This window comes from Hippopotamus amphibius, chromosome 3, assembly GCF_030028045.1.
Source record: "Hippopotamus amphibius kiboko isolate mHipAmp2 chromosome 3, mHipAmp2.hap2, whole genome shotgun sequence".
NCBI classification, from domain to species: domain Eukaryota; kingdom Metazoa; phylum Chordata; class Mammalia; order Artiodactyla; family Hippopotamidae; genus Hippopotamus; species Hippopotamus amphibius.
The window spans coordinates 148,548,456-148,569,482 of NC_080188.1; the positions used below are offsets into that span (position 1 = coordinate 148,548,456).

At 37.7% G+C, this 21,027-nt stretch overlaps 2 protein-coding genes across 6 annotated transcripts in view; one reads left to right on the forward strand and one right to left on the reverse strand.

Moving 5' to 3' along the window:
• ADSS2 (adenylosuccinate synthase 2) overlaps positions 1–11,348 on the forward strand; it is a 40,757-nt gene extending 29,409 nt beyond the window's left edge. For all 4 annotated transcript variants that reach the window (XM_057727825.1, XM_057727822.1, XM_057727824.1 and 1 more), the window contains 6 exons: positions 513–639; positions 1,879–2,033; positions 3,571–3,695; positions 4,986–5,083; positions 8,740–8,889; positions 10,209–11,348. In XM_057727825.1, coding sequence (XP_057583808.1) covers positions 513–639; positions 1,879–2,033; positions 3,571–3,695; positions 4,986–5,083; positions 8,740–8,889; positions 10,209–10,261 — 708 coding nt within the window. In that variant the 3' untranslated portion in view covers positions 10,262–11,348. The remainder of the gene's footprint in view (positions 1–512; positions 640–1,878; positions 2,034–3,570; positions 3,696–4,985; positions 5,084–8,739; positions 8,890–10,208) is intronic.
• Positions 11,349–14,281: 2,933 nt separating this feature from the next.
• SPMIP3 (sperm microtubule inner protein 3) overlaps positions 14,282–21,027 on the reverse strand; it is a 40,069-nt gene continuing 33,323 nt past the window's right edge. For both annotated transcript variants that reach the window (XM_057728281.1, XM_057728282.1), the window contains one exon: positions 14,282–14,409. In XM_057728281.1, coding sequence (XP_057584264.1) covers positions 14,318–14,409 — 92 coding nt within the window. In that variant the 3' untranslated portion in view covers positions 14,282–14,317. The remainder of the gene's footprint in view (positions 14,410–21,027) is intronic.

Sequence of the window (21,027 nt, forward strand, 5' to 3'; positions counted from 1 at the left end):
ATAGAATACACTGGGAAAAGAGTAAAAGGATATTAGTAATCAATAATTGATACTTGCATGCCTGGCAGTGTCACTTGTGGCCCTCACCACATTTTGAGAAAAACCTTGATGCAGCTTATGGTTATATGGACTATAAGTGCTGCTTTTTTAATACCTAGAAAATATAAAAGCACAATGTAATATATTCAATTCTTTTTATTTTTCTGAAAGCTGGTTTATGAAGTATGAGTACTTGGCTGTTCAGAAGAGTGTCATCATTATTTGCAGTGAGGTTAAAATAGAACCTTTGAATTTCATTGTATTTTTACTTTTCTTGAAATAGTGTCTCTTTTCTGGTTCTGGAGAATCAGCATGAGAGACCAAATATTGCAGTAGGGTGTGCACCGTCACCAATCCCTTTCTGCTTTGCATTTGTCAGTTTTCACTGTCAAAGTCAGCTAATTTTTACTCATATTGGTTACGTTGTAAATTTATTAGTATATATTGAACTTGGTTTTTGTCTTTGTATATAGGGTTATATGGAAAGGATTAAACCAATGGTGAAAGATGGAGTTTATTTCCTATATGAGGCTCTACATGGACCACCAAAGAAAATCTTGGTAGAAGGTGCAAATGCAGCTCTACTAGATATTGATTTTGGTAGGTGAGATATGACTTATGAGGAGCTTAACTGAGTCCTAAATTGCTTAAGATATAAATAATTAATGTTAGCATTAAAGGATTTTAAAATAAGGCTTTTCACTTGTATGTTCAGGAATGATGAAGAAAGGAATATTTTGTGTTAAGTTCTGCAGTTCATTAGAAAAATGAAATCACTATTTGGGTCAATGGGTTTGGGTTCTATAAACTGTGATTTTTTTGTTGTTGTCTGGTTTGTGGTTTAATTCCAGACCTCATTTCCTTGGAACTGTAAGATGATTAGATGAATCTTTTGAAAGGACCTTGAATTCAGCCTTTTTAAAAATATCAAGAGCTAATATACATTGTTATTAAACATGCACATTCTAAGATCTGTGGAAGTCTAACTCCCTGGACAGGAGATTCTGAGTGGGTTTAGAGAATTTCCTCCATCTTCAAAAAGTTAATGCTTATCGTCTTCGAACTACTGCCTTTGTTGGCCTAATTTGTTGACCTTTCAATCTAAACATGATCTTTCAGGATAAGCCTGATTGTTCTCAGCTCTTACTGACATTTCATTGGCTTTTGACTCCAAGTAAGCCAATTAAAGTGTATTTCTATATAGGAGATATGTATTTTTGATACTATAATGCACCTATCCAATCTGGAAAGAAAGCAATGTCTAATTAGCATAGTGAATAATTTAAGTATGAAGAGGATCTTGGGGCCAGGGTTGGGGGCCCAAGTGCACCACTCTTTGCTTACTCTCGTCATTTCTGGGATTATTCCCTGAAGAGAGATCAAAAGGTTAGAAAATGCTGAATACCACAAAATTCTTAGTGTACTGTTGTCAGTCCAAGTTGCTGGTGCACCTTAAATATTTGTATCGAGGGAGTAAAATTTGTTTTAAACTAACGCGAGAGTGTTAAAATATATATAAGTCTACATAGTAGAATAACACCAGAGTTTTGGCATTAAATTATTTAGCAGTCCATTAGGTGAGTACGTACCAGACAGAGCTGAGTAATTGCATGTACTCAAGGAGCCTTTCTAGTATAAGCACTGCAGCTATAGCTTAACTACCTATGTTTTTATCTCTCTGAAGACAAAAAGAATCAGGAATAAAACATAGAGGCTTTGAAAGGGTGGTTACAGTTTATATTCATAAGCCTGTCAAGTACCTAGAATATACTCAAATGCAGAATTTTTAAAATAATGTCTATCATTTGTGTATATTTTACTATTTGTTTCTATTTTTAGGAACTTACCCATTTGTAACCTCTTCGAACTGTACAGTTGGAGGTGTTTGTACTGGCTTGGGTATGCCCCCTCAAAATGTTGGAGAAGTTTATGGAGTTGTGAAAGCTTATACGACTAGAGTTGGTATTGGTGCCTTTCCTACAGAGCAAGACAATGTAAGCCTGTTTATTTCTCAGTAAATCTAATTTAAAAGTTTTGAAATAAAAAATCATGCTTTTTTTTTCTTAATGAATTATTGCCTTCTGTGCATTTTACTTAATTTGCAAGATTAATCAGAACAACATTAAAGAAAATTATATACACTTTTATTGCTAGTGGCAGCAGATTGGCAACAAAAAGGGAGGGATTAGTGGGTGCTTAAAGGTAATTGTAATCGCAAGGCTAAGTGAAGGTGGGTCTATGAAGGGGACTGAGATGCTAGAGAAGGAAGAAGTTAAAATAACAACTACCTTTCACCAAGAGCTTATTAGGAGTCAAGATTGAGGAAAATGGTCTCCAGACATTGTCTGATCAGAGCAAACCTTATTGGTGGTGACTTTGGGCCAGGCACTGTTTAATTACTGTAAACTTAGAAGCTCTTTGGATCCTCACAACAACTCTGGGAGCTGGGTGCTATTGCCATCCCCATTCTACACATGCGGAAGCTGAGGCATGAAGAGCTGAAGTAAATGTCCCAAGGCCACACAGATAGACAAGGCTGGAATACAAACTTGACAGAGAACACTTTAATTGTAATTATGTCAGAATACATGAGGTAATGAAATGATGGCTTTAATCAGAAAGGTGTAAAGTAAGGAACAGATAGATCCCATAGATGGGAAAACTAGGTTGTAGGGAGTGGCTGTAGCTTAGAACTTGGAGCATTGTTTTCAACCTTAATTCTCTTCAAAAGGACACTGTGATAGCAACTACCAGGTGAGAGTTTGCCTTATGGTTTTCAGGAAAATCATCAAACTTCTTAGAACAAATTAGCCTAACTTATTTATTTTAATAAGTACTTATTAACAAAGTTTTTAATATGCAGCATTTATAATTTTTATATGTTAATCTAAATTTTAAGAAATTATCTCTATAACATAAAAAATGTTGGTTTTAAAATAGTGGTAGGGCTTCCCTGGTGGCACAGTGGTTAAGAATCCGCCTGCCAATGCAGGGGACACGGGTTCAAGTCCTGGTCTGGGAAAATCCCACATGCTGTGGAGCAACTAAGCCTGCAAGCCACAGCTGCTGAGCCCACGTGCTGCAACTACTGAAGCCTGCGCACCTACAGCCTGTGCTCCACAACAAGAGAAGCCACCACAATAAGAAGTCTGCACACTGCAATGAAGAGTAGCCCCTGCTCTTTACAACTAGAGAAAGCCTAAGCACAGCAATGAAGACACAACACAGCCAATAAATAAAATAAATAAATAAAATTAAAAAAAAATAAAATAAATAAAATAGTGGTAAAAAATGAAGCCAAAGTGAACGTATTTCAGATAATGTCTCCCTCACATAAAATCTACCATCTACCATTCTCTATGGAATTCTATCTTCAACATAGTTATTTTGTGAAAAATGTTTATCTCTAAGAAACTTTGACTTGTTATATGATTTTAAGTATAATTCTACTTTAAATCTAGTAAATCTTTAAATTTACTAGATTTAGAGCATTGGGATTTTAATCCTAAAGTTTTATTTTCTGTTCCTTAGGAAACTGGAGAATTATTACAAACAAGGGGTAGAGAGTTTGGTGTAACTACTGGAAGGAAAAGAAGGTGTGGCTGGTTGGACCTTGTTTTGCTCAAATATGCTCATATGATTAATGGATTTACTGCGTGAGTATTCTTAGAAACATTTACTTCATAAATGACAATTCATGACCACAGGTTAAATTTTGTGGAGTGCAAACTTGAGGTAGTGCACTAACAGACAAATTTCACTCTTTAGACTCCAAATGAAGTTGCAGTTCAGGGTAGAAGTGGATCAGGATACAGGCGAAGGGTACATAAAGAGAGGGACTGCAGTTTTTCTTCGTAGACTTCCAAGGTTGGGAGAAAAGAATCCTGATACTCTTGCATGTGTATAAGTATGGAGGGAAGTAAGACGGGCAGGGAGAAAGGTAGGTAGATAGATAGATGGAGCAACATAGAGTATACATACAGAGGGAAGGCAGTGTAACGGTGGTTTAGTGGATGGGCTTGCCAGACGTCTGACTTCTGGATTCACATCTCAGATCCACACATTATGCTGTGTGACTTTGGGCAAGTTAATCTTTCTGTGCCTTTTTCATCATCTTTAAAATCTAGATAACAGTACTATCTACTTCAAAAGGGTATTGTGAAAACTAGATGAGCGCATGCAGCACGCTGCCTGGCACACTAAAAATGCTCAGTAAAAGTTACTGTTAACACATACACATAAGGAAATGTAAAAATGTATTCATGTTTGTATGAATTAGGCTTAACTTCAGCAAATAACAGAATAAAGAATAAAAAAATAGTCTGTGGACAAGAATCTCAAACCTAGTGTTTTATCTAATTTCTGTAGATTTTCTTGTAAAACTCTGTTTTTCAGTCAGTTTATTGGGAGATTTTGATGTATCATGAAGAGGTCCTTGATGTAGTTTCTTCACTCTCCTTTGACACTTTCTGACCGGAATGGTGGAGGTGATGGTCAGGAGAGTGGAGAAATGAGGATGGAGAGCATATGTGTAAATGTAGATGTATCTTGTCATCCACGTGGAAGAGTCAGTTGTGCTGTGTCCCACAGCCACAGAGTGCATCCTTTACTCCAGGCAGCCCTCTCTGGGTATGTGTTCCTTGATCCTGAGAAACTAAGGAAGAGAATTTGGATCTATCAATCAGTGAAAATCTACTGTAATTATTAGAAAAGTAACTCACTGGTAGATCAGTGAAGTTATTGTTTTTACTGTGAGGAAAATACATCAGTATATTGCCCTGTAGTGTTTTATGTGAGATGTGCTTTAAAATATAATCCTAACCAGTTTTCAGAATTGCTTTGGAACTTTTAGCTTTGTATGAATTTTCCTTTACTGCCTCATCAAGTTAGTTGTTAGGACCGTTAAGAATTTGCTGTTTTAACGTCACTTTTTCTTCCAAAATTAGGTTGGCACTTACCAAATTGGATATTTTGGACATGTTTAAGGAAATCAAAGTTGGAGTTGCATACAAGTTAGATGGTGAAATTATACCTCATTTCCCAGGTACTCTTTTTTAGGCTATGTATAAAGAGTATTATTAGCTGTATGTATTAGAGCAACTCATAAAGCTCTTCTGTATGATTTATGATATATAACCACAGACATGATATGCCCTTTGTGAACAGTGCAGGTACATTCACTTATTAGCATTTGTTTTATAGCTGCTGTGCATTTGGGTTCTGGATCACAGCAAGCATGTGCTCAATCTTAAAATAGGAAAGAAGAAACATGGTACCACTGAGCCCAGTTATGTTGCTCCTGAATTTCATCTTCCCTGTTTTGAAAGTAACCTCTATGTAGGCATTTCTCCCTTCCTTGAGAAATGTGAAATAGAATAAAAGAGCCCTGCTTGTCCTTCAAGCAATGTCCTTACCCTGTCATTCCTGTCAGGATTTTTTTTCAAACTTCTATTCTGTGTCTAAAGTGGGTGGATGTAGAGAGATTTCCTACTTGAAGCAATGTGTTTTTTCAGGCATATCTTTAGTTATATGATTTCTTTAGTTACAGTTACTCAGGAAGTTCCAAGAATATTTCCAGCTTCCAGAAATAGAAACTGTTAAATTGTTTAGTCATCCTGTAAGACTAGGAATATGTCAAATGGAGGAATATTGACTAGCTTAATGAAACTTGGTAGGCTGGTAGGTTTTGTGACCAGCCCTTGGAAATTGAGGAGAGCTGCAAGTTCTTAGAAACATGTTTAAAGTCATTATTTGTTGGCTAACATCTGGGCCATCTCCAGTTTGGTTTCTCTTGACTATTCTTTTCCTTGATTGTGGATCACTGTTTCTGTGTCTGATGGCTTTGGGTTGGATATTGGACATTGTGGATAATGTGTTCTAGAGACTTGGATTCAGTTATCTTACTCTGAAGAGTATTGGTTCTTGTTTTAGGGGACAGTTGAATTACTGGCTGATCATCCTGAACCTTGTATAGCTTGGTTTTATGCTTTGTTAGTATAGTTATGTGGAGAGCTTAGGGTGTTTCCCAAATATCTCTAACCTAGTGTGAGACAGTCTTCAAATTGTCTCCTCTGTGGATCTTGGCAGAGCTTGGTTTTAGGCTTTGTTGGGGAGTTGGGGGATAGCTGTGGGTAGATTTCAATCTAAAGTATGGTTTTTACTTTTAATGAACAGCCTTTCTGTTGTCTCAGCTAGATGCCAGGAGAGTTAACTAGGTATAAAGAGATCTCTCCAATCTGGCAGTACTGGAGCTCCAGTGTACCCTGTCCCTTCCCTTGTACCAGCACTGCCTGACCTCTAGAATCTTTGTCCCACTCAACTATGTGACAACTCCTATCTGGTAAGCCTCCCATGATCCCATTCTTTGCATGTTTGGTTGAACTTTAGTCATGGGACTTTCACACAGACTTCTGAGAGAGGGGTGCCCTCTCTGTCTAGCTCAGTCCTCTGACTCTTGGCCTTGATGATTCTAGCTGCATCAGCTTCCCTGAAATCTCATATCTGTCTTCTCAGGTCCGTGGGACCACCATTCTCTGTTGACTCCAGTGTCCTGACTTTCATTGATCAGGAAATTGTCCCTAGGCAGAGAGTTGAGTAGTTTCAGGAATTGCGTGTGATTTTTCTTTCTCTCAGAAACCACAGTTTGTGCTGCCTATTGACCACTGCCTGGAAAGAGTTGTCATATATTTTGTCCAGTTTTACAATTATTTATGCTGGACAAGTTGGTCTAGAACCATGTACTCCATCGTGGCTGGAAGGAGAAGCCCCCCTGAGTCTCTTGACCCCTGCTGTCATCTGCCACAAGCAGTTCTGACTTGGTGTGGTTCATCACTTTCTCTAGGCATCCAAGAACACTCCCAGCAGTATGTTTTCATCATGTTTGTATCATGGATCATAGGAGAGAACTCCCATATAGATATACCCTCTTATTAAACTTTTTATTCCAGCACTCGCAGGACCCCTTGATCCAGTACCTTTAGGATCCAGTGCTGTACATACTCCTTTGGCTCCTACTGGTAAATGTGGGCTCGGTCCTGCAAATCCTTCAGAATGTAGTCCCTCTCCTTTACCAGGCCCCGTGCCTCCTTGGCCAACTTATGTTGTACCTGAGCCTACACATTGTTTGCTGGTCAGGAGGGGAGATAGAGGTAGTCCCTGAGAGGGCCACAAGCTGCCTTGCCTCATCCTCAAGCAAAGGGAAGCCTTAGCCTTTAACAGGAAGTCGCAGGCCATTCTGCAGGCCATCAGCGAATCTAGGGATTCAACCCTGATGTCTCATCCAAAGTCTCAAACAGGATTTTTGAGATCCTTTTTTCTCAAAAACGATCTGGCCTTGTCATAGCAGATATGCTGGATTTGAGAATTCAGCTTTCTCTGGAGCTCTGCTGTCAGTGTGACTGACTCCAAAGCCTGACCCTCAGCTTTTCCTGCTCTCTGCTGTAGGAGATGAGATTCTCTGTAGGTGTTTTCATTAATCTTTCATTGTCTTTCTCCAGTTCGTGAATGGCATTCATCTAGAGCCAGTCAATTCCATTGTTCCGTTGTGCTCATTTCTCAATGCTTCAGATATTGCCAGTTCTTTACTTGCCACCGAGGCATCCCAGTTCACCTCCCATGAAGGTTTTATCAGTTGCACTAACTGTAACATGCCAGAGACTATCCATACTCTATCTACCACTAGTGAGCTGGCCAGTGATCTAGCTTCATGATCCCATTTTTAGAGCCTTCTTCCTCATACCACTCCTGGCACCAACTGTCTTTATTTTTGGTTCCCTGGGAAACAGGCTCTGATACAGAGATGTACATGTAGGTAGTATGTTTGCAAGTGCTCTGAGCAACAGCATCTGTAAGGGTGTGAGAGAAGAAGCGGGAATAGGCAGAGGGAGAAATAGAGCTGCAGAGAAGTTCCATGGAAAGCCCTCAGCTAATCCCTTGGGGAGCTCTGGGGCTAAAATAGCCCTTCCGAGTAGTCCCAAATTAAGGTAAGTAGTCAGCTCCTTTGTATCCCCCATTGACAAGTCATTAGATGTGGGCTGCTCCAGGGAGACAGCTGGGGAGATTCTGAACTGTGAGTTCTCAGCAGACAGTACTCCCGTAGCTGGGGAATGAGTGTCTGAATCCTGAAGAGGGAAATCTGGACAGCGTACCATAGCATCTACCATACTATCTCTAGTCAAAGAAACTTCTTATTTTAGTACATTTTTGGTTTCTAGTAGAGGATACAGAGAAACTGGTTAGGTGAGATAATGAAGATCTCCAGCTAAGCCTTTGTGTACAGTCACAAAAACAATAGATTTCCCAGGTGAGAGCAAGTATGCGAACCTTCTTTCTTTGAGATTGCTGCCATTATACAGATCTACAATCGCTAATCCATTGTGTAGAAATCTAAAAAGCTCTAAAAATTGAAGGTCGTAAGTTTGGCACTGAAACTCATTTGACAGCAAAACCTGACTTGAACTGATATTATTAGAACTAATAATCTACCCACTTAGAGTGAATAATCCTGTTGCTGCAGAAATATGTTTGATTATAAAATACTGCATGGTACACTGCTTTACCTTTCTAAACTCTGAAAACTTTTAAATTCCAGAACGTATCTGGCTCCAAGTATAAGAGATTGTGAACCTATGATATATTAAAATTCGTTTGACAATAGGCATTGTATACCATGGACAGATATACTTATTCTTTAACTTGCAGCAAACCAAGAAATCTTAAATAAAGTTGAAGTTCAATATAAGACTCTCCCAGGATGGAACACAGACATATCAAACGCAAGGACTTTTAAAGAACTACCTATTAATGCACAAAATTATGTTCGATTTATTGAAGATGAGCTTCAAATTCCAGGTAAATATAAGTACTTTATGAACAACTATATTTTTCTGCTTTTGACTTAACTGTTTACCTTTGAAATAGGATAAAAAACAGATTATTACTTTGTAGAGTGCTCATGGTTTGCACAAATGCCCAGGAATCCTTCATATGCCTGAAGACAATAGGTTACCTCTCGTCCTTTTTGACCCTGCTTTTAATTCTGTTACTCTTTTCTACACTATGACATTCATTCTTATTCCTTTCTCCCTCTTAATAACAAATCCTTTGTGTCTTTACCACCATCAGAAATGGTTTGTGGCTTTTGTCATTTGGGGTTAAGCTACTCTTGAGAATTGTGGGAGCTTCTTGACTAGATATTAGGAAATAAGTACAGGAAATAGGAAATCCAAATTGAAAAAAAATGTAAGAATAAAGAATAAAACTTCTTTGTTAAAAAAAAAAGTAAGCTGGCCAAGGAGCTAGGCATAACCAAGTTATGGCTGTGACTAGTTATCTAGTTATGTGAAATCTTTCTTTTAAAACATTGCTTTTTTTCCTTTTTTTTTTTTTTTTTTGCACTGTTGGACATTTCAGAGACAAAAAGTGAAGTGAGTGGGAAGTACCCTCTGTATAAAATCTATTATGCGCTTATTCTGATTTTGTGTTGTTCATTATATTTATGGTTCATCTCCAAACATGAATCTTATTTTTCATGTTGCTAGCTGTGTTTCCCAACTTGATATCAAATTTTGTAAGCATGTTTGCTTACGGCACCTAGTCAACACCTTTTGAAATATGATAAGCAATGAACTTAACAATGGCGCCTATAAAATGTGATAAAGGTTTACTTATGTGGTGCAGATGATTAGTGTCCCCTAGACTTGTACCGTAGCCAAGTTCTCAGGCTGTGCACGTTAAAACAGTATTCTCTTCCAGATATTTCTACTTTTTGTGAGATATGAAAGTTACAGTAACACTTCAGTTTCCTCTTAGTATCGTCCATTTATCAAAGATGCTTATCTTTTCTACTTAATTAGGAACTTGATTAAAGATTCTTTAGATCTCTACTGGTTTGGGCCAGTACTTTACTGTACACTCATTAGGAATTGAACAGTTATAAATATTTTGCAATTAAAACAGGAAATGGTAAGGCAAACGCCCCTGTGCTGGATGGTGACTGCACATTCTGTTTAGAAATTGGCATAATCTGCTAATAGAGAAAAAAAGATAGCAAAAGACACGGGGGGAAATGTTAAATGGTGATATTGAGAAAAGTGGGGGGTCTGTTAATCCCAAAGATTGAACATTATAAATGAAATAATACTATTCTTGTACCCTTTTTTCCTTCCCAGTTAAATGGATTGGTGTAGGTAAATCCAGAGAGTCTATGATTCAACTCTTTTAAGGACTTCCAGTGATGCAAGAAACACTCCTTGAGAGGGGGGGAAAGGACTTTCTTAGATATTTCATTTATGATCTGCAAATTTCAAGAGTAAAGACATTGAAGTGAGTTTTAAGCCCTACACTTGTTTCCAGTCTTTTAAGATGGATGGCTCATGTGGAGATACACTGGCATTTTCCAGTGTCAGCTTCCTTAGCTGGCATAGTTGCCGAATCATTTGTTGCTCCTGCTGCTCATGGTGCCACATTTTCTTTTAATGTTTAGTAATAATGTAGTCAATGTTGTTTGAAATCTAAAGTAGAATTATTTTCAATGTAGTTTTTCATCATTGTTATTGTGTGTTCATAGGTTTTACCTCTATTGAATGGTAAGAACAATTAATGCAATTTTGCACAAATATTTTTACATTCTGATCATTCAGTTCTGTCATTGTAATCTTTGTTGTTCAAAAAAAATGATAAGAGAGGAGTCCTGTAAACTTTTGTAATGCTATAAATTCTGTTTAAATTGTGAACTGTTTATTTTCTGCTGAGACCATTGCAAATTTGAGCTTTGGTGGTGGGAGGGGGTTATATTCGTGGGTCCTTTTATTTGTACAGAACACAAAACTTATTTCTCTCTGTAAATTATTTAACACATTGAACATTTAAATGTTCAAAGAGAAAAAGTGTTCCCTAAAACAACAATTGTAATGTTAAAAAAATTAGCCATTAAAAGATCTGTTGTGATATTTGTTGGATATTTTTCTTTAGTTTGACATTAATTCTGAGATGTACAGCTTTCTTTTTTTATCTTACCATTATTTCTAAGTCAAGTGGATTGATATTTCAACCGTGCCTGCCAATATGCCTACAAAGTCATCTATAAGTGTCCAAATGAACCCAAATTGTTGGTCATAATTTTGATCATGCCTTTATTTCTTCTTTCTTAGGAAAAAAAAAAAAAGGTGTTATTTTGACTATTTGGCTTAACATATTGTGTTGTAGATTATCCTTCAATGAACTATTTTAAATGTTTAAATCAGGTGCCACTTAAATTTATTTTATTATAGCATCAATAGCTGATTAAAAAGAACCAACTATTTCTAGTACGTTCTGTGTATTGTGTTTTTATTGTGATAAGAGACGTAATAGTAATACTACTAGTATATATAAGAGGAGTTTTATCTTTATAGTCTGTGGGATAAGGTGAGGAGAGATCAAAAACAGAATCTTTGAAAGGATCTATATGTTTTTATCTTCACTAGATATATTTTTATTAATAGTTTTTAAAGTCCATTATCTTGGCTATAAGCATTGCATTATTAAAATATATTTTTAGTAATAGTCCAGAAGCAAATGTAAAGAACCCTGTCTTTAAGTCAGGAGTGGTCTTATTTTTGTACCAAAAATGTGTAACGCTCCTATTGATGTTGATATACATTTACATATTTTTGACCATTTTGAGTGATTCTCTTGTTTCTCTTTAAAAATGAGCTGTTTGCTAAATAAACTGGTTGAGAGGATCTGTTCTTCAGATACAGGTTAGTCTTTAAAATCATAGACAACTGTATTAAAATAATCTTTGTTGAGCAACTAAATATGCTAGGTACTAGGTTTGTGGTGGTAACAAGACAAGTAAACAGTCTTCCTAAAGTTTATTGTAGTGGGGACAGCATGCTAAACACATGCCGGGATGGAAAAGTACCAGAGTGCTGTGAAGGAGAACCTAATATAAATTTGGAAAAAGTCAGAGAAAGCCTTTAGTAGAAATAGCATTTAAACAGACCAAAAGGATAAGTGGCCGAAGTACAAAGTAGTCAATATGCAAAGATTCAGAGGCTGGAAATAATTTGGAAAGTTTGAGCAATTGAACAGAATAAGTGAGGGGCTGGTGAGGCTGCTGAGGCTGATGAAGTTGACAAGAAAAACTGGAAGAAAGTGAAGCCAAACAACCAAACCATGTTTTGTGTGAAAGAAGAGGACCGTAGGCCAAAATGTATACATATGCTTCAGGAGGCATCATGAAAGCACGGAACAACCACTGAAACGAAACTCTGAGTTGTGAAACTTAGTAGAAGGGAAATGAATGACAGAACAAGATATTTCAGTGGGGAGAGGACCTATTTAGTATATGTGTTTTATATATTAATTGATTAATATAGTTGAATGCCAGTCCTTCACAAATGAGTATATGAATTTAATGCCATTCCAATCAGGATTGCTGTGTTATTTGTAACTGGACAAAATTATATTGACGCTTTGGTGAAAAAACGAATGTGCAAGAATTCCTAAGATATTTTTGAAAAAGGGATGTGTTGAGAGGGGAGGTTTTTACTTACTAGATATTAAAACAGTATAAAGCTACTATAATCAATGTATGTGAAATTGTCATGGGAAAGAACAAATACGTAAGGGAAGTGGACTAGACATTCTAGAAATAGTTGCAGCATGTATGGGAACTAAATATAGGCATTAAGAAGAATGACAGCAAAACAATCTCAACATAAAGAAGAAATGTATAATAGAATAAAAATCTAAATTATGAAAGTTCTAAGTAATAAAAGTAATATAGGAAAATATATAATCTTAGAGCCTTCTAAAGAAAAACGGGAAACTTGGACACCCTAGAGAAAAAGGTACAGATTTGACCAAATTAAAAGTTTTAAAAATACTATGAAAAAATTAAAAAAAAAAAACAACTGAAAAAACAGAAGTAAAACTTGGGAAAAAATATTTCAATGTATATCCCTAAAAGACAAAGAGCTGCCTGAAATAACATGACAGCTAATAGAAAGATAAGCAAAGCTTTCATTTGGGAGGCTTCTGACCTTCTGCTCTGTGAAAATGTTTCTTTGATAATTTCCTCTAATTTTTTTGTTGTGATGTCTCTAGAATGCTTGTTAGTTAGATAATGAACCTCCTGATTTATTACTCTGTGTCTCTTTTTTTAAGTCCTTTTATTTGCTTTTCTATTCTCTATAAAATATTTCAGAATTTTTTCCAAATCCTATCAAATTTTTAATTTTAGCAATTAATTGCTAAAATATCCCTAATTTCCAAGAGCTTTGGAAAGAATGCTTTTTCATATTTATAGATTTAATTATTTTGACCTGTCTCTTGCCAAATGATTATTTTTTAGCTTGTTTTAGGTTCTCTTCTGTTCCCTGAATTCTCTTTCCTCTGGAATAATTTCTTCTGTTTGTTTTGTTTATTTTGGTCTTTGTCTTTCATGTTGCAGTATTTTTTCAACTCTGGTGATCCTTGCTTGGCTCTTCACAACTAAGACTAAAACAATGGAGATGTATGTATATATACATGTGTGTGTATATGTGTGTGTATATATACATATAAATGTTACTCTGTTTTGGGGGGGAGTTTATTAACTAATAGACTTCTCTTTAGGGTATTGAGTAGGGAACCAACTACTATGTGTGTGTGTGGGGAGGGGGTCCCTAGGGAACAGAATGTAGGATTCTTTTCTTTGGGATCATTTCATTTCTTTAGACAAGAACCTCTAGCATTTTACCTAGGGAGTAGATGCCTAATTGTCAGGCTTTCTTCTTGTCAGGATAGGGATGTTAGCTCCTGTATAGAAACTTTCAGTTAATCTTCCTTTTTACCAGTCCCACATCTCACTACAGCCCTGTGCCATATCTGCGGTTCTGCATCCAAATCACCTTTAGGGTCTGTGATGCCAGTAATCTTCCTCGGCTACATCCTCAGCTTTTTTTTTTTCTTTTTCCCCAATAGTGATGCAATTATTGGGCAGATGCAATTATATTCTTACCTGGTCCCACATATAACCACTGGACTAAATGTGAGATGGTTTGCCACACCAGCAACAAGACTGGTAGTGGGGCATTAAGAACAGGTGACAAGTCTTCTTAAAGCTGATCTTGATTCCCTGCCCTAGGCTGACCAACTTAATCTGAAAAGAATTTGCAACATGTAAATATTTTAGGATTGTAGCCATGTGGATACACACTTAAAAGTAGTTTTGTCACCAATATTTTAGTCTAGAAGAGCCACTTAAGATTTTGTCAAATGCCATGGTTACTTTAGTTTAAAAGCCTTTCTTTCAAAGCCACCTGTCTTCACAGCAGTAGTGCTCTGGTAGTGAATTAAGTGGTCTAGGATTTGACGAAACTGTGGCTAATTTCTGGTCCCAATCTGAAATGTAAAACAAAGTAATGATTTATTTTAAGACTACTAAATTTTAACACGTCCTTTCAACAACAATTGTGTGCAATAACAAAATAATTTACAGGTTTTAAGACAAAGGAATATATTTAAAAGATATGGGAAAAAAGGACTTAGTCAAAAGGTTATTTCTGTCATTCAGTCTCTGATTAAGAGGCTTATTTAAATTGGATTATTCCAAAATGTAAATAAAATGAATAAATCACATAAGTTTGCATTCTCACTTTCTAATTGTAGACCCATTTAAGCCCTACATTAACAGGCCACTTTGTATCATCTTTGTATCAAACTGCAGTTGTTAACCATCCCTAAATTCATACCCATTGGAGTTCCCTCATGCTTGTCTACAATCACAAACAGTTCTGCTTACCTAGGAGCTTGGGTTGAATACTGCAATCATTGCATCTACACCTAATGAACCAAAGACTAGAATATTTCAATACTTTATCTTGTATGGTTATATACCCTGTATTAGGTGTTTTATTTACATTAACCCTAATATTCATAGTAATCCTCAGAGGTCCACTGATATCACCACCTCAAAGAGACTAATTAACTTGCCCAAGTTTATAGGACTCAGGAGAGGAGGAGCCCACATTTGACCGAGGATTATCAGGCCCCAACCTCCCTAATCTTTTCATTGTTTTTTCCACCTTGCACAGCACTTCAAGAGCATTTAAAGAAGAACATTTCTTGATATTAAGAATGGATAATGTTTCATTTATCCAGGGAATATGACTAGAAATGCCATCTCTGGAATATTTTAAAAATGAAATTTAATTAAGTGTGATCCTGTCTGTAGGCAGTAACCATATGACTTCTCAAAGTTTACTATTGGATTGAATAGTAATTCTGACCTTCTTGAGGATTACATTGTATGCCAGGGAAATATATTAATGAAGTTTAGAAGTGTTAGGAATCCTACTTAATATCATTAGTGATACTTGTTGTGGGAATTAATATAATGGAGCTGAATTATATACACATTTAACCAGTAAATTCAACAGTAAATGTTTTAAGAATGCACAGCAACCTTTTCGGAGGAATTCTCTTGCCATTACACTTAGTATATATATGCCCACAGACTGTGGATGCTATCAAGCCTGAAATATACTATTCAGATATGGGGGTGGGGAATACTGTGGAAAGAACTATGAAATGATTGTTTGGATTTCTTTATCAATTGACAAAGTGAAATTTTTCATGTGGATTTGTGTGATTTCTTTGAAATTCAGTGCTGAAAAATAAAATGAAGAATTGAGAACCACATAGAAAATTTAACGAACTTGCTGAAGAATCCCATGTATTCCAAATACTTTAATGATTTAGTATTATTTAATACTACCACTGAGCAATTTAAGAAACTTTGAAGGATAACCTTGATTATATGTGATTATTAGTTTATGTCCTGGTTTTAGAAATTAATCAGTATAAGATGTAATTCCAGTGTATTAGGTTTTTTTAAAAACATATTTACTGTGGCACATGTTTATTCTTGATCAATAAATAGCTAACATTTTTGGAAGCTTTTTGATGTTATGTACAAGCACAATGCTGAATTCTTCATACAAGTGTCTTAATTCTATTAGGTAGACACTATTTTTGTCCTTTTTGCACATGAGAAAACTGAAGGTCGGAGAGTCTAAGGGTCACATTGCTACTAAAAGAATATATTTTGGAAGAATGAGGTTTATGAATTATTTGGCACAAGGGTGTGTAAAACAAGGGCAACTTTCATCTGAGGGGGCGTCTCACCCTCCAAGGCTATACATTCTCTGAAGACAGAGTCTTCATCTTTTCTGCTGTGTCTTATACATAGTCAACGCTTAATAAATATCTCCTAAATAAATAAATGAACCTGTATATGCTGAGAAAGAATTTTTACCGAGGAAAAATTTCTTAGGCAATAACTGTGATCTATCATCATCTATATATAATCTGTTCTTCAGCTATTCCCAAATAAGGAATAAGAACTGAACATGAAATGCAAATTGTTGCTAATCTAGACAAGCTCTGCCCTTAAAATCTGATCACAAAGACTGGTTAAATGGGTAAGATTTAAAAACAAAAAAATAAACCTTACACCTTGATAAACAATGTAATGTTTACTTTATCTTATTCTGCAAAAAGCACTTCCCCCAAACACTCTTTCAAGGAGTCAAAGTTTCTTGAATGAAACAAAAACTGGATTAAATCTCTGCTCCTTTCTCTATCAGTGCTCAGTTTTGTAACAACCCTGTTAGGTCTCTCACAGATCAGCCTTTTGCCTGCCTGGTAGTTGTTTATAAAATAATTGCCACCTAAGTATCTCTCAAATCCATGTAACTCTCTGTACTGCTGCTGAGACAAGGCTGGGGACGTGGGACCCTTTGCTGCAATGCTTACCACCTGGACAAACTTCTCCAGCAACAAAATACAGAGAAACTATAAGGGACTAAAAATAACTGTGTACTTGCTCGGTTGGGGCAAATTATGGAGAAAAAGATACAAAAAGACCAAAAAACCCAACTACCACTTCTGAGGAGCTGGAAGTAAAAATGCCTCATGAGCTTTTACTCTGTGTGTGCCCCCTGCACACAACACCACCGAAGGGGCAGGCAAACCATCTTAGCCACCCCTCTGGCCCAACCTGAACACACCCCTACCCTCATTCCATATAAGGAGCCAGCTGACGGCCCCCTTGGGGAGTGAGCAAGGGAATCTATTACTTGTTTTTTGCTCCCTCCTGCAGCTGGCACAGGAGCCCCAATAAAGTCTTCCGTGAATTTCTTGTCTGGCCTCTAGCCAATTTCTATCAACTGGGGAAGGCCAAGAACTGTGGTTGATGCCCGATGTGGGGCAGTTGTCCCCTTCTGAGAAGAGGGTCTGGGCACCTCTGGGACCACCGAATGCAGCTTCCCCGTCGGTGACAAGTGGCCGCCTGAACCTCTTGTTTCAGTGACAGCACATTTGGTAAGTCTGCTTACCTGGTCCCTGGGGACCTCAGGACCCTCATTCAGACAATGCTTTCTCCTCCCCCTTGTCTGTTTCCCTCTCCTGATATCGCTCCACTTCTCTCTGTCTTCTTCTAATTATCTGTCCTGTCCTTCCGAGAGAGTGGCAGCTACAGCATCACTCCTCTCAGCTGGTGAGACCATGCTCCCTCTGGCTGGCAATGGCTCACGCTGACGGGTGAGGAGCAGAGGTGGAAGAGGCTCACCTCCCACCATGCAGATCCTGGTCCAGCAGGCTCTCCCTGAAGGGAGATTTATGAGAGTGATAGAGGTTTAAACCTCATATCGTGTAGTGGCTGGAAGTCCCATTGTCCCAGTAGTCTCACCTTTATTTTTCTGCTGCCTTTCTCTCTTTCAGTCTTTTCTGTCCCTCCTCCCTTTCCCTTTCCCTTGATCCTTATACTTGCACTCCCGTCCCCTTTATCCTGAAAACTTCTTGTTTGTGTCTTTAAGTTTTTGTCATTGGTATCTTTGTTTTATGTAGTTTTGTCTGTCCAACTGCTCCTGCCAGTCTCTGCTGACATTGTGGGCATAGTGGAGCACTTAAACCTTGAAATACAAATAGCCCACATGGCCTGAGACTCCAGCCTTGCATTACTTAGTGGGATTTTAAAGAGTAAAAAAACCCCCCAAAAAAACCGAAAAACGGAGAGGAGCTTGCATCTCTCCTCTGCCTTTGCAATGTAACTATTCTGCCTGGGCTCTCAGGAAATACCTGATCCATCTGTAGTTCTCCAGACTGAGGGGGGGTGGGGGAAGAGGCATTTTAAATTCAGGCAGAAAAACTGTGAGGTTCTGTCTGTCTTTATGTAAAAATTAACTTGTAAATGAGCTGTATTTAATTGGCTTAAAGGAAATTAAGTGCTTATATACATTCTCAGAAATATAAAAGTAGCTCAACAGAATATATTGCAGGTTCTTGTGATCTGGGAAACAGTCAGTATTGAATTAATATTTGGCATTAGAGCTAGCTTAAGCTTAAGATTTTAATTAATACAGGCCTGTCTTTAGAGTCATCAACATTGAGTACAATACTTTCATTGTACCTAGGATTACTGAAAGTCAATAAGTGCATATTGTTTCTGTTACAAAATGTGTCCACAGGGAAAATAACCCAATATGATTGAACTTTTAAGTAAATGTAACTGAGATAAGACCTTTTTTGGTAAACTCTATAGGAATAATTATGTTTCGGAAATGTCCATCTAAAATAGTCTCTCCAAATTTTGATATCAAAACAAAATTAAATGATAAGAATTCATTGAATATCCAGGCCATTTCAAATAAGATAAACTACTGGAACATTAATTGTTAAACATGTCTAAATTTACCTACTTTTGTCTTCTTGTGAGAGAGAAGCTAAAGATGTTTGGTGCCACCTTGAGATGTTCTCTACCAGTCTATAGAATGCTAATGTAAAAGACAGTTCATTGTTGCTTAAGGAAAGTAGGATGTGTGTTTTCAGAAAAGAAGGTATGAGGAATGGAAATATATTTTGTTGAAAGGAAAAAAGGGTGATTTTTGTCCTAGAGCGGGTTGTTTCTGAATGGGAAAGAGTAAGGGACAAACTATGGCTACAGAAAGTTGCAGAAGATTTGCGGAAAAGGAACACTGAGAAGAGAATTTTGTATGTGGTTGGGATTTTCTAAGGTTGGGTTAAATTAAATTAGGTAAATGGACTTTATTAAGAATAGACTGATGCAAGACTGAATTTGGTTTTTCTCTCTCATAAGAGAACAAAATTTTCCTGGAATGCTGCTTTTGGTAATAGATTATGTGAATTTCTGTGCCTGTAAGTGATCTGTATTTACTTTTGAAATCATTTTTTTACCTTAGCTCAAGGAATAATTGTTTCACAGTAACCTATGATTCTATCTGACTGGGTGTTTTAAAACTTTTTGAAATTTTGACAGACTTCCCAAATATCAAATTCTAATTAAAGTTCTTTTGACCTCCAGCTAACTTTGGGGCTGCTTCAAAGGGTCCTTGGAGCATCCCAAAGAGAGACCCTAAACTAATTAAGTTCATTTGGTATGTTAAATTACGTGAAATATATTGTCCAAATTTGCTGTTGCCTGTGTCAGATGGAATCATCAGGCTCTCCCCAATTTTATCATAGCCACCAAACAGATAGGGGAAAGGGTTTTGGGTTCTTCTGCTGTCTAGTCTCTCACCTTACTCTATGTCCGAAAATCCCCTGTGGGAATACTCCCACCTCTACGCCTCAGGTCCTTTCTCCCACGGCATTTTTCATTACGCCCAACTCCAATTCCTCCAGGAGTTCGTTTTGCACCTCTAGGACCCCCTTCACTCTAGGCCTTGGCAGCCCAGACCTTGTTACAGATTACCTACTGGGCTGGCCACTTCCAAGCAGCCCACATCCTAGGCTTTATAGATGCTCGGTCTTGAGGAATACACCCCAACATAGAGAAACTTGTTACAGGACTTAAGATCCCCCTCAAGGAGAGCCCTGGCAACACTCTGGCACTGGTTTAAACGTCCCCTATCAGGGACCCCTTGCACGAGGGGCTGGGTCGACCAGAGATGTCTGGTTACGAATCGATGGGAAAGTAGAGGACGCTCAAAATCCCATTAGGTTAGAAGGGAATCTGGAGAACACTCTGATCCCCTTCCGACAAAGGCCTCCTGGTAAAACGTCTCCAGGACACCAGACTTCATATCTAAGAGTGCTCTTTCTCAGCTGCAGGTTATTCAACATGGGAGGATCCTCTTCTAAGCCAGAAGAAACACCTCTGGAATATATCCTTAAAAACTGGAAATTTAAAAAAATAGATGGACTGAAAAGGGGAAAACTTACACTCTACTCTAACATTGCCTGGCCTTTATATAAGTCTTGGGGATGGATAAAAATGGCCTGAAAATGGGTTTCTAAATTACAATACCATCTTGCAATTGGATCTTTACTGTTGCAAGATGGGAAAATGAACTGGGGTTCCCTATGTTCAAGCTTTCATGGTCCTTTACCAAAACCCCACTCTATGCGGCTCCTGTAATCAAAAGCCTGGGGAATCAGAAAACACACCTGACATTTTAGATGATCCCCTTCTAACCACCCGCAATTCTCAGGGGGGAAGCCAAGTCTCCCCTGCTTCTCTGGAGACACATACCTCTCCAGAGCCACCTACTTCCCTGGAGGCACCTACTTCTCCAGACTCCTCTGACAAACCGCAAACTCTGCCTCCCTATGTCCCTTTATACCCTCCATTACCCCAGATGGGAGAGACTAGTCCCTCCGAGGTAACTAGTAATGGAACTTCCTATCACCCATGATCAGGAAAAATATGCCCTCTTAGGGAAGCGGCAAACGGTGAAGGGACAATCAGAGTACATGTGCCCCTTCTCTTTAACCTATTTAGCCCAATGCAAATAGAGACTGGCTGATTTCCTGAAGACCCTCAGACCCTGCCTTTGATGTAACTTTGAAGGATCTCCAAATAGTCCTATCTACTTGCTGTACTCCTGAGGAGAAACAGAGAATTTGGGCAGCAGCCCAGGGGCACGCTGACCAGCTTGCCAGGGACCAACCTGAACATCTTGTTATGGGAGGAGGTGTGTCCCAAATCAGCAGCCCCGT